At 39.9% G+C, this 14,332-nt stretch overlaps 1 protein-coding gene across 1 annotated transcript in view; it reads left to right on the top strand.

Annotated features, from left to right (window-relative positions):
* Window positions 1-11,246: 11,246 nt before the first annotated feature.
* Window positions 11,247-14,332, top strand: part of LOC140149023 (nucleolysin TIAR-like) — a 349,403-nt gene continuing 346,317 nt past the window's right edge. The window contains 3 exon segments of the mRNA XM_072171166.1: window positions 11,247-11,329; window positions 11,405-11,436; window positions 11,595-11,710. Coding sequence (XP_072027267.1) covers window positions 11,306-11,329; window positions 11,405-11,436; window positions 11,595-11,710 — 172 coding nt within the window. The 5' untranslated portion in view covers window positions 11,247-11,305.

Below are 14,332 nucleotides of genomic sequence, written 5' to 3'. Positions count from 1 at the left end.
TCTGCTATGGTGGAATAAAGGTATTCACCTAAAGCGCAGGAACTTCTTTTGTTATCCTGAATGGATTGATAAAGGTATTTATACGTTTGCTGATCTGGATCGGGGCTATAACTTTGTTAAGACCTTTGAGGATCTTGTGATCGAGTTTAATATCCCCATCAAACACAGGAGAAAGTATGATTTCCTTATGAATGGCATCCTTCTTGACTGGTTATACAATCCTCCTAATGTTGATGTGAACTTATTTGATCCTTTTCCACATTTGAGAGATTATTTGGCATTACTAAGGATGTTTTCCTCGTTCCTCATACTACTTGTATATTAACTTTTTATTTCTCTGTCTGCCATAGATGCAAATTTGAACAGGAGGTTCATTCTCTTCAGAACGTCCGCAATCTTGTTAAGCTTAAATTCAACATTGAGTACAAAATTGCTGAGAAAAAATGGCAAAAAAATATAAAAATTCTGTCGCATTGGTCAAATTTGATTGCTGGTTTTTTTTCGAGTAACTTTTATATTATGTATATAACATGGCTAGATTGTTTGTTTGACTCTGTGAGTATACTGAGTCGTTTTTCTTGTTTGTCTTTTGTCTTTTTGTATGTAAGTGAGAGTGAACGATGTCTTGAGAGGTTATTCATTGGTAGAACACCAGCGCTGTCACCTTCGGAGCCTTCTGTCACCCTTTATGATGCGCACTCCATTGTAGTTTCCTCTTGTGAAGGTGGCTTGGGAATAGTTCCTTGAAGTGTGTTTCTTCTCTATACTTACAAACAAACAAAATCAGCGTATATTTAAGCCTATGAATATCAGGGCTTAAGCTACACTGGCAAGTACCACACCGTTGCAACGGTCGATCCGGGTGATGTAAGGCAGCAGGCAGGACTAGTGTAGAGCTAAGCTATGAAAAGCGTTATTGAGGAATAGTTCTTTCATTGGTAGAACATCAACACCGCACCATCATCGAAGTCTATTTTCACAGTATAGTGTGCATTGGGGTCCCTGGACTTGGGACCAGACTTTGGCGGGTTAAACCGTTTTTTATGAGAGTCCGTATATATGTACACGCGACCCTGGATAAAGGTTAACCAGCTGAACTAATCCTGTCACCACCACGACAAGTAACATCACCACGATGTCTCGGCAACTACCACAACGAGGGCCCTTTCTAGTTTGCAAGAGACACATCGAGGAAGTAACAACATCCGCCCTACCATACCTGGCATGGATCTAGCCATCGAACATCCTTATCGCTAGCATGGCAGTGCTGTATTTGTCAAGGCTGGTTCAATCATTGAAGCTACGTCCTTCTCTGCGGATGAAGACATCGAGATCTTAACTGTGGAATTGAGCAGTGTTGTAGTGACCTCTGTGTATAAACCACCGCCTGTTGCCTTCAAGTTCCACCAACCTGTTCCCAATGTGCACAACAAGCCTCAAATATCATCATTGGTGATCTTAATAGCCACAGCACCCTGTAGGGTACAGAGAAACTAACCAGGATGGCGAAGCTGTAGAAATGTGGATGGACACAAACCAACTCAGTCTCATTCATGACCCCAAGCTCCCTCCTTCGTTCTACAGTGCACGCTGGAAACGTGGATACAATCGCCATAGTGTCTAGTGACTAGCAACATTGCAGGCATGTGTCAGAAGTTCGTAATGGATTCCATCCCACAAAGTCAACACCGTCCAATCTTGGTATCAAAGTAGATGAAGTCGTCAAAGCAACAACAGTGCCTTTCACTCGACGCTTCAACTACAAGAAAGCCTAGTGGCAGAACTTTACTGACGAGCTGGATATGAAAGTGAAACATATAAAGCCAACATCAGGTAACTACGACCAATTCACTCGACTAGTTAGGAAGACTGCTAGAAGATACATCCCACGAGGCGGCAAAGTAAGTTACATCCATGGACTCTCAAAGGAAAGTCCTGAGCTCTATGAGGAATATGTCACCATGTTTGAGACAGACCCCTTCTCTGACGAAACAACTTCTAAAGGGGGAAAAAGTGATGGATAATATCTCTCAAGAGTGCCGCAAGACCTGGAATGCCTTGATTGAGTCAACAGACATGTCAAAGAGCAAGAAAGTTTGGTCGACTATCCGCAAACTCGCGGTGATCCCAAAGCAGCTCCGCAACACTCCACAGTTACAGCAAACCAAGTTTGTTTGTTTGTTTGTTTGTTTGTTTAAACGGTCGCTCCGTGTGGAGACACGCTTGGGTCCTGATGGGACCAGGCTCAAACAAAATGCTCAAGCCAGGCTAAAAAGCCTATAATAAGCATGCTGGCCTGTACGCATATGGAAAGAGAAGTAAGAAACAGATTTGAAGACAAAGAACAAGGAAAAGAAGGCCACTCCCACAATCAAGTTAACAATTTTACTGTCAGCCTTTGGGTCAAGAGAAAGGAAGTGCTTAATCCAATCTCAACTGCCACTGAGGCTTGCACACCAACTACTCCTGAATGGTAGAAGTGGAAAAAAGTTATAAAAGATCAAGCTTAACCGCAAAAAGTACAACAAGGACCGTGGTTTCACAAGACCTTTCACCGTAGAGGAGCTAGACAAGTAGAAATATGAAAAATATAGAGTAGTGTAGGTAGGAGCATCCAAAATGGGACAAGGTGTAGGTACCCATTGGAGAAAATCCAGCATAGATGGAAAGAGTTGGCACAGGTGCCAAAAATGCTGGCAAAAGGTAATTTTCAGCTCCTCGATACGGTGGGATAAGGTGTCTCCCTTTTTAGAAGCCGGAATCTTCACTCTAAAACCAGGAAAAGCGATAGGTTCAGACAACATCGCAACTAAGCAGATCAAAAATTTTGGACCTGGGGCAAGGAAGTGGCTTCTACAGCACTTCAATCAATATGTACTGTGTTGCCCTCAACTGGAGCAAACATGCACAACTGCTGACTTAGCAGTTTACAATGAAAATGCTGAAAATGTGTGCAGCACTGGCTGGAACACATTTAATCTTGTGTCGTGGACACGCTAAGAAGAAGATGAGCGCTCAACTGTCCCTCGTCCCTCCAAGTGCTTTACATGTATTGGTGAAGTCCACCTGATTGAATGCTTTTTGAGTGCACCAACATCTATTCTCGCACTCAGGTACAAGCTCTTGGTATTTGCACTTTTTCCTGGCATATGCATTGGACAGGTTCTCCTTCATTGGAATAGTGAGTTCAATTTATTATAATTACTGTTCTTGCCCTTTCAGAGTAGATGGTAATGTCAGGGCGTTTAGCTGCCTCTGCTATTTGGGGATGGAACACTATTTGTTTGCGTTCTTCATCCATTAAGACTTCGCAGTCGTTGGCCTTTTGTAGGATGTTTCTAGTTTCCTTCTTTTGAAGAGGCAAGGCAGGGTTCCTGTAGGCTGTACCATTTGAGCAGTGCGGAGTGCGACAGTAGCGATATAGTTTGTATTGTCTGGCATACCACGTTTCCTTTGGTTAGCCTCATCGATGAAGGGCATCACACCAGATGCTATCGGTTTTAAGGTTTGGTCATGACGCCAGTTGTATCGACCACTTTGCAGTGAGAAGTTGCAGCCATTTAGGTTATGGAACAGTGTACAGTTGCTGTGATGGCATAGCTGGCAGGATTCTAGATTGATCTTGCTCCATAATCTCAGGTTCGTGGGGGTTGGCAGTTGGTCATGTATCGCGTTGATATGGAACGACAACAGCTAGGGTGTCCACACGTACAGCGGCTTCTTCCATGATGTGTCAACTTGCATGGCGGAGTCCCACTTGAGCCACTGTCTCTGCTTAGCATAACCATATAGGTAGACAAGCATATCATCTTCATCCACATCTTTGACAAGACCGGTCCAGCACTTTCTGTGTTCTTACGGCTTCATGTCTTTGATTAACTTCTGGTTCTTTCTAAAGCCAGGTATGCCCTATCTGTCTGCCCTCTGCACATCTCATTTAGTATTATGTGGCGTTCTCTTTGCTCTAGTTCCTTAACTCCGTTCCATCTGACTTGCTTTGCCTTCTTTTGTAGACGGTCTTTGTACGGAGCTTGAGTGCTTCCTATAGAGTGTTTGTTGAGACGGTACTTGGTGACCTGCATGCACTTTACAGAAGTGGTGAGCCTCTTTAGCTGTAGGCCGTATCTACTCCTACTTCTGTACAGGGTGGTGTTGGTGGTGCATCCCCTAGCCCAACGCTTCAAGTGTTTGGTGCAGGTAGCCTCCAGATTCCCGAGGAACGTAATTGGGAAGTTTTAGATGGTGAATTCCCATGTCAGTTTGGGTATGATTGCGTTGTTGTAGAACCACATCTACAGTGTATTATCCAGCCTGTTGTCCAATCCTTTGTCTTTATACGAGTGTAACTCTCATCATAATATCACCCTCTGAATGTTATCTGGGACATGGTACCATTCCAATGCGAACTTAATTAAGTTGTGCGGTACGCATTTTGGACATCAAGCCATGTTGTCACAATAGGATTTCCATTTCTTTGGCATCCTGTCGCATCTCGGTTAATGCCTCTACACATGTTCTACACAGCCGGATACTTTCACCATGAAGCCTTTCTGAATGGATTTGTCAATGTAGTGGTTTTCAGTCAGGTAGGTGATGGTCCTTTGAGCTAGGATTCCCATTCCAAGATTACCACTGGAGTTCTTCTGTGTGATTGGACTGAAGTGGGAGGAATCCGATGTCCCCTCGTCTTTGAAAATAAGGATGGTTTCACCCATTCTCCAACTCAGAGGTATATTTTCAGTCCTCCGTACACTGCATAATTACTTCGTGCAGAAGTTCTGTTTTGGGGCACTTTATTCATATAAGTAGGGTATGCGGTTAGTGCCCGGAGCACTGGAAATTATTCTTTTCAGCAACAAGTAATTTGTAAATTCGGCAAGACCTGATGGTTTGGTATTGAATGGTTTCTTTGGGCGTGGTGGTCTTCTCATCCCCTTTAGTGGGCGGCATTTGTATCCGCGTTTCTTGTCATTGTTGACTGAACTGAAGTATATATTTTCCTACTGCTGCATCAGGTTTCTGAAAAGTTGGATTTCTGTTTTCATTCTGATCAAGCAGTTTCTTGGCAAATTGGTGAGGATTTTTCTATCATCTTTATCTCTTTTGTCCCTATTTGTACCTGTTGCTTAACAAAGTTTTGATGATTATGTAATTGTTCATGATCGTTGGGAACTAATGGTTCATTTTGTATGTCTTATCTCCCTCCACCAGGGGACAAAATTATAGGGGACAAAATGACGGTTAAAAAAATAGAAAATAAGCTATAGACGAATCTAAATTCACGCATTCCTACACCTGACTAGCAGCCTTTAGTTGGGTAGCCGTCGGCTACAATGCACTCAAAATGTGTAATTATTCGGCCTTGGCGGAAATTTTAAACTGCATTCCATCACCCGTTTTACACCTTTCGCGAAAACACAGGTAGACAAAAGAATAACACAATACAGTTCCCTTCGACAAAACACACAGCATGGTCTATTCGTTGTTGAAGTGACATATTAATAATCGGATTAACTATAGGCCTACGCGGTATCTATGCATTGACGTACTTGCGAACAAAAGGACTATATGTATGAATAGATGCGACGGGATTACCTGCGGAATTATCTCCATTATATATATTATTAGCTATTATTCTATTAACCCTCCTCGTCCTTGCATCTTCTCTCGGTGTTAGGCGGATTTTATTTGCACAATTGGACGCTCAAAACATCAGGTTGGTGCTAGCGGCTACCCAAAGATGTCCGACCAAATCCTGACCATGACTTGGCTACTTGGATTCGTCTATAGATTTACAAACATGTCCATTCCTTTGTGTTTGTTCATTTGTGTATGGAGAGCCCTTTTTGGAGTCTATAATGACTTAGGCTACGCTCTCAGCTAGAGTCCGACGCTGCATTGTACTAGAAACACCTTTTTTGTGAAATCGCTATAGAGCCAATCGGGAACACGTATTCGTTTTGAAAATATAGCATTAAAATTAGTATCACCCTTGTGGCCCCCGTGCAGTGGAAAACCTTAATTCTTTCATTAAAAGGAAATGAAAATTAAAAAACACGGATCTACCTGTGCACCTATAAAATGGGCACAGCAATTTGTCTCAAATATGAATGAATTTTAAGAAACATACGGGATATGATGAACATTGACCTGACGCCATGATAGTAGGATCTCGTTTTATATACAATGTATATACCGCACAGTGTCTTCGACCCTATATCTTCATGGCAGGAATCGCCATGGTAGGTTAAATCCACAGCCACGATTAGCCATTTGGTTCAAACCTTTAAAGCTCTTTTAAACTAATAATTAGTCGAGGACATAACTAAGGCTACTCACAATAGCCGGGTAATCGATCTTGGTTGTGCGTGATTAAGCTTGTATACCCCATTGAGGTCAATGGTCATCGACTTTATACTGCCTACAGTGAGTGCAGCTGTACTACACGCTGCACGCTGTAGTCCATAACAGGACCAACGCAATATAAAATGGTCAAATTTTGAGTTCAAAGCGCACGGCCAATTTTCAAAGCGCATTCTAGCGACTATCATATCTGTTCAACACGTATTTCCAAGTTTATGAGACCAAATCTGGTTTCTTGAGAAAAAAATCATGACGGGAGATATTCATCATTTTCTAACCCGGTATCAGAAGATTTTCGTCTGATATCAAAATCGTGCATAGCAATTCACGTGTATCGATCCCGTGTATTCATTTTAGTGTCCCTTCTGCACCAAATAATTATTAGCCAGGCGGTGTCGGTGTGTACCGTATTGTCATAATACCAATATTTGTCATTATATATGATGAGTAATATTTAGCAACGTAGGCCTAAATGTGCAGTTCATATGCACAAACGAATACTGATCTTTATGATATTCAGGTTTTTGTACATCACATATAACATGTCACATAGGAGGTCATACGTGTTGACCTTCATCTATTGTATTTGTTCATCTGTGTATGGAGAGGATTAACGCCATGACTCCATCAGTATTAGGGCGTAGTTCAGTGAACTCACCGGATTGCTGTTCCAAGTACTTTGATAATACAGATAATATGTATTAATGGGTCGAGGCGATTGCATTGAAAAACCTAATAAATTATTCATAACAGTTACGTAATCAATCGATAGTGCGGACACTTTTCATTTGCAAACCACCAAAATTCGTGATCTTTTAGCGTTGGAAAAGAAACCACGTGAATAGAGTGCCCTCTCAAGAATATCAACTCTCTGGTTATATCTTGTCTGTCTATTTCTCTTCGTGTATTCCCCGTGAAACTTTGAGATCCGTCAGCCGGTAGTAGGCCCTACCTATGGTATGATTTCTCTCACCAAATAATTGGTTGACGAAACTCATTTAAGCTTAATTCACAACAACACTGGTCAAACTATATTTTTTGAGAGCAAGACATTGGTATGGTTTTAAACAAAGTTGCCCAACTTTGAAATTTCACCCCTTGCATAACCGCCAATTGGATTTATGCCAATTAGGCACTGTTCCACTACTTGGACTTTTGGGGACTTTTGATATTTTCATTAATATACATTTCTGAAATTAATGGTGACTAGGCGGTTACCCGTATTTCGTGGTTTTCGGCTATCATGGGTATTGGGTTTTGCAGATCTCAAAATCAGGGTGTGACCTTTGGCTGGGATCACTTAACTCACAGCTGAGCTCAATTGCAGCTTTTTGCAATTTGACCTGACTTTCGCCCTCAATTTGAAATTTGACCTGACCTTTGACCACAGATGACCTAACAAACGCAAACCTAAGCTTCCTTGACCAAAGTTACACCCACCCACAAAGTTTGAGCTCCATTATGATCAATTTGTAATTTTCATGTTTTTTGACCGATGACCTCGTAACCGTAGGTCTGACGAAAAGGTCACCGTGGAAACTTTTGTTTGTTAGTCCAATATCCACACATCCACCAAGTTTGAGCTCCATAGAGGCAATTTGAAATTTCTACCTTTTTTTGACCTATGACCTCTTAACCGTAGGTCTGACAAAAAGGTCACCGTGGAAAATTTTGTTTGTTAGTCCAAGATCCACCCACCCACCAAGTTTGGGCTCCATAGAGGCAATTTGAATTTTCTACCTTTTTTTGACCTATGATCTCTTAACCGTAGGTCTAACGAAAAGGTCACCGTGGAAACCTTTGGTTGTTAGTCCAAGGTCAACACACCCACCAAGTTTGAGGTCCATAGAGGCAATTTGAAATTAGACTTCAATTGGACTTGACCCGGTCGTTGACCTTTGACCTTAAAAAATATAAACTGGTTCTTCCTCATATTAAGCTGCACCCACCCACCAAGCTTGAGGAACGTGCGACCGGGCAGCGACCCCCAGTCTCCGAGCAAAGATGCGGACAGACTGACAGACAGACAGACAGATTCCGGTGAATTATAGTAAGATTAAATGATTACTGTTGCAATTAGTGGTGGTTTAAGCCCTGATTTCCCTTAATTTGACTGGCCTAATACTCTTTTTCTTGGTCTGTATCAGCAATGAAAACATCAAGGTTGACTTTCCTGATTGTATTCAGCCCAATTTTGGGTCTTTTTTGCCAATTTTTCAGCTTTTTATTGTTCTACTTCAGCTTTTTTTTTTCAAACAAAGCCACTCTCATGCCTGTTCATTTAGATGACAAAATTTAAATGTGCTTTCTCAATATATTTTGTAGCCATCTGCGATTCTTATTAAAATGTCACTTTAAAACATGACTTTCCTGATTGTGGATGCTCTCGCAAAATAAAATGTCCTATTAAACACCCACTCATAGCCCAGTCAAAATAAGGGGTTAACCCATCAGTAATTACAACAGAATTCGTTTTTCACACATCCAAAATCGCTGTTTATGCCTGACTTTAAGGATCCAGAAAAAGCATATAGTTTGACCTGTCTCCGACATACAGTTATATTCTTTTTTTAAATGTTTTTGCAAGCGGAACAATCTGAGACCATTTTGACCAAAATCAGAGAAGTTGTCAATTTTTGTTCCCTGATGAATGTAAATTTTGACATTTGACCTTTTCCCCTATAACCTATAACCAGTGGCGTAGATTTCTTTTTGACATGGGGGTGGGGGGGTGAGGTTGGAAAACATTTCTTGAAATATAGTGAATCCGGCACAAGTTTGACGACAGAATAAGTTATGGTATTTTGCCATTTTGAAGCTAAACTGGAAACTGGTGAAATATTGTGCAAAAGTGGACTAAATTTGGGTTTTGGGGCTAAAATGACCAAAGTTCGTACATTTATGTTTTGATGCTGTGATGTGCCCTGAGTAATTTAATTTGATGATTTATCTTTGTTTACAAAGTTACATGAGTGATGACATTTTGGGGAATTCCCCTCTCAATGTCATCACTCATGTAACTTTGTAAACAAAGATAAATCATCAAATTAAATTACTCAGGGCACATCACAATGAATCCAAGTGTGTGAAAATATTGGATCCAAAACATAATATGATAAAATTGGATGCTTTACGCCCAATATTTATTTGTCTCGCTATGAGTTTTAAAATATTGGACTCGACTACGACTCGTCCAATATTTAAAAACTCATAGCACGACCAATTAATATGGGCTCAATCGATCCAATTTTAATATCAAAAGTGGAATTGGGTTTTTAAGGTAAAAATGACCAAATATGAGGTTAATTAATAACTCTACTACTACTTTACCTTTTTCATGGGGGGGCAAGCAAGGGGCAAGGGTTCAAAGGGGGGTTGCCCCGCTAGTTACGCCACTGTATAAGGTAGTAGTTAATAGGCTACAAAAACAACCATGAAACGAAAATAGCAAGCAAAAATAAACAACAACAAAAAATGACCACCCCCGAAAAAAATCACCCTGCACATCCACACAAATCAAACAAAAAAGAAGAAAAACAATCACAAGGAAACAACAGCTGCAACTGTGTCAATGTCAGATAAATAGGCCTATATAGGCCTATACAACAGAGGGTCGAATTTCCTGAATTTGACCACAGATATTGCTGTGATTTGACCATGAACGTTATTATTATTTATCATTGCCATGGTTTGACCTCCTATAGCATATGGTCAATGAACCAAAATAATTATAACAATAACACTGTAGAAATGTCTTTATTTACGCAAGTTAATTTTTAATAGCTTTATGTACGTTTGTTTGATATTTTCTAATTTCAGCAAATTTGAGTGTAACGCAGTCATAGTAGCTAGTTTTTTGTTGTTGATTTTTTTTTGGATTTTTTAGAAATAGCTAAAATTAAAAGTACTAAAACGGTATATACCATCTGACCACCACCAGCAGTCGTACTTTGGATAGATGGTCCACTAGCTAAGGAAAATAAGTGTTGAATTGTAATATGGTATTGTGCATGTACAGCAACATAAAAAAAAAGTGGATTTAAAAACCCGCGTTTCAGATGCTTTACATATAGGCTATTTCTTCACCATATAAAAGAGTTGTTGTTTTCAACACAATCATGAGCTCTTAGAAAAAATGTGCAACTTAGAACCCTTTTTTGAAATAGACAGGGGTTCTTTGTAGAAGTAAAAAAAAGTTCTTAAACCAAGAAAATGTTTTTTTTGTAGAACCTTAAGCTTGAACCTTAAAGTTCTATTTAGAACAGTAATAAAAAGGTTCTGCCTATCTTGATAGAACTTTTCAAGGTTCTTTCTAGGGTGCTGTATACGGGACGAAAAAAGGTTCTAAAGTTGCACCCTTTTTTTCTAAGAGTATAGGCCTATTGAAAACTTTGTAATTTAAAAATTTCATGAAAACGAAAATGAAATGTTTTTGTGAAACGTGTTTTCCCGGTGTTTTGTAATGGCATTTCGATTACATTTTACCCCACTAACGGGATCAACAACCTGTTAAAACTGAAAGAAGTAAATTATTTATTTTGAACCCAATTTGAATAGATTTCATCCCCAGATTTGATCCATAGGCCTATTTGTTAGAAATAATGTGATGTCATTATAGTGTCAATTAATAGCGATATGAAATCCCGGGTATGAAATCAACTTTCTTTCATGATACTTTCAACATAGTCACTAGTTTGAGCTAAGATAATAGGTTTATGATAATTGTTGTTAAATTAGGCAATGGTCAATTAATCATTAAGAGCTATTTGAGATAATCACTTCAGTGCAATCAACAAGTTTTAGCAATCAATGCAGAATCAATCAATTATACACAAGTGAACTGGAGCGGGCGTACTGTGATCCGGAAGTGGAAGTGGAAATCCCACAATATAGGTGACTGCGCAGTCTCAATGTACCTGGCGCTCTGTACATCGATGCCATCATGTATGAACCGATGTATTACGAGGTACGTAAATTTCCAACTAAATTTTCATGTATTTTACCAAGATTTCATTGACTATCTTTATTTTTCTCTTTACAGGCGGTGGAGGACGAGGCTCATCCTCGGACGCTGTAAGTATATTTCAATCATTTCTTCCGATTTCTTAAAATCAACAAAAACCTATTTCCGAGTTTCGTCGTGTACAAATTCACATACACTGCAGTTTCGCTGAACTTTTCGCCTCACAATTTTACTAATCAAAGTGGTTTTACCCCTTAACCTGTTGCAGATACGTGGGAAATCTTCCTCAGAAAGCTTCAGAAGATCTTATATTGAGGGTGTTTTCACAAATAGGAACATGTGTTAAGTGTAAAATGATCACAGACGTAAGTAACAAACTCACCTGTCAAATGTTTTTGTTCACTTCATTAACGATTATGACCTTGTATTTACACGTGTGCAACGCCATGTTGTTTACATGTCAATCAGAAACGGGTGGAAGTATCTTGGCTTTCTAGGACATTCTATGTCCAGTAGCCATTAATAATGGTTTTTGGTTATCTATGATTTTGGTTTTTTAGTGAAATTAATTTTTTGGTTCTCAATCTCATCCATGCATCAGCTACGAGCTCATCACGATAAAAGCGGGTCAGTCTTACCGGGTCCGGGCCCGGGGTCTTATTTGTAAAGATTGGTTGCGCATTCATCGATTGCTAATTTCTATTGTGTTGATTTCTGTTGTGACATACACGCAGCTGTTCAATTCTCGCTCACTTCAATGATGATGGTGAATAGAAATGATGGTCATTGTTGAGGTCACGTCACTGAAGTCGTAACATAAATTTTAGATTAAAACGTATAAATTTGTATTTTTCTCAAAAAACCTGGGTTTTCTACCTAGATGTATTTAGCTTTTCTCACCCATCTGTAGCTAAGTGTGACACTAAAATTACTCGAGAACTCTAGCATCGAATTTGCACACGATAGTTATACGCATTCGATGCTAGAGTGCGTTGGTATTGTTTTTCGGTCGGACAGCGGTGCAATTTTTACACCGGAGTTAATTATTCTGTTAATGTTGAAATTTGGATAAACGTTATTTCGATGAGTCAATTGTATCTTTTGAGCAAGATTTGCCTATTTTGGACAGTCTAAAATTTTGCTGAAGTGTAATTTTAGCAACATTTTTAGCTATTTTTGATACAATCGCCTGTCGTGATCGGCTGTGTTTACATCTGAACTTTCATTGCTTTACACGGTGTCATGCTTCAGCGGGTCCGACTAGATTTTGAACGCAATGGTCTCTAGCCTAGAATGTGAAGCTATCGGTGAGCAAATTCTTGGCTAGACTTCTCGAGCAACACTAAAACTGCTTAAATTCATTTGTGTATTATGACTAAAAAACTGCCTACATTGTATGACTTTGAGACTAAAAATTGTGACTATATCTATAGAGACTTTATACATCCGTCATTCGGATGGTGCTCCTGTAGAAAGGAGGGAGTTACGGCGATACTACTACTATGGCGCCCTAGCTGAAATACAGCAAGATAATATAAGATAGTAGGAAATGTAAACCTGTATTTTAGATACTGTATCTCAAGCTAGGATTTTCATGTCAAATTGAGGGCGGGAGAAGGTTGTAATGTTACTGTTGTTTTTCGTTTCTTCTGCAAAGCAAAAGTGGTATTGTTGTACCTGTATACTATTCAGCAAGGTCCTTCTGCACTCTGCCGATTTGGCACTGTTTTAACTCTAAACACAGAAGTGGGTTCTGGGAAGTGGGTTCTGATAGGCTTATTGAATTGCGTCATTGTCACCTCATTCACTGAACAAGTTGCATACATGTAGCATCGCCTGACCCACTGTTGCCTGACCCCAGTGGCGTAACTAGGGTTGGTAGCGCCCGGGGCAAGAAACAAAATTGGCGCCCCTACCACCAGGGGAGCGTTGCCTAGCGGTTAAGGTGTTGGACTGTGAATCCAAGGGTCAAGGGTTCGAATCCCAGGTCCGCCCGAGCTCAGCTGGCTCTTTGTGTCCTTGAGCAAGGCAATTCACTCTACTTGCTTAGTGCTTCGGAGGGCACTTTAAGCTGTCGGTCCCGTGTACATACGTATGCATATTTTCTCACATTAATGTAATGTGTACGTTAAAGGCTATTCGTAAAGAGCAGAGATCATCCCGGTACTGTTGACTGTACTTCAAAAATAAAATACACTCATCTACTCTAGGTTCCAGAGTAAAAATAAGTACAGCTTGTCTGTACGCAGTGCGATAATACTCATATATGAGGGAGGCACTAATACGGAAGAAGAAGAAGCTAGGGGTTGTGGCGCCCAGGGCTAAAGATACATAATGCCCCCTCCCAATGCTTGAAACAATTGTGCGCGGAGCGGCGAAATGTTTTTGGACAAATAAGGCCTACCACTAATTAATTTTGGTTACTAGAAGTTGAATATCGGTCTTCAAATGTTCTTTCAATTGATTTTGTGCTGGAATGCGCGCAATTTTTCCATATGCATTTTTTGTCCAGTTTGCCATCAAAATTTCAAAGGGAAACAGTTCAGGCTCAGAACATGATGATTATCAGTTATGAATATTTTGTTCTGGGACCGATTATTTGGTCTAGGGATTACTGGGGCAGTGGTTATCTTTTGAGTCTTTTCACTGTCAATGAAACATTGTCAATGACATTCGCATGAAATGTCAAAGGTCATAACACGAATGGAATATTAATTAAAGAGGAAGAGCGGTAGGGAATTGCGAAAGGACTTTGCTGAATAGCCATTGTAATTTCCCTTTTCAACACATTCTTGAAAAATGCTGAGGTTCAAGATTGTTATTTTTAAGGTAGTGAGGGGTAAGGCTATAAATGGATGTTGATGTTAAATTCCCCATCATAATTCATATTTCTTGTCAAGTGGTGAAGTAAACTCTTTCATTATTCAATTTTTTACTTTTTTTTCATTATTACCCTACTATTAAAACCAGGATTAAATTAATGCAAGCTTCCCTTTTAATCCATCT

The sequence above is a fragment of the Amphiura filiformis genome, chromosome 3 (assembly GCF_039555335.1).
Source record: "Amphiura filiformis chromosome 3, Afil_fr2py, whole genome shotgun sequence".
Taxonomy (NCBI): Eukaryota; Metazoa; Echinodermata; class Ophiuroidea; order Amphilepidida; family Amphiuridae; genus Amphiura; species Amphiura filiformis.
This window is presented reverse-complemented; position numbering and strand designations above follow the sequence as displayed.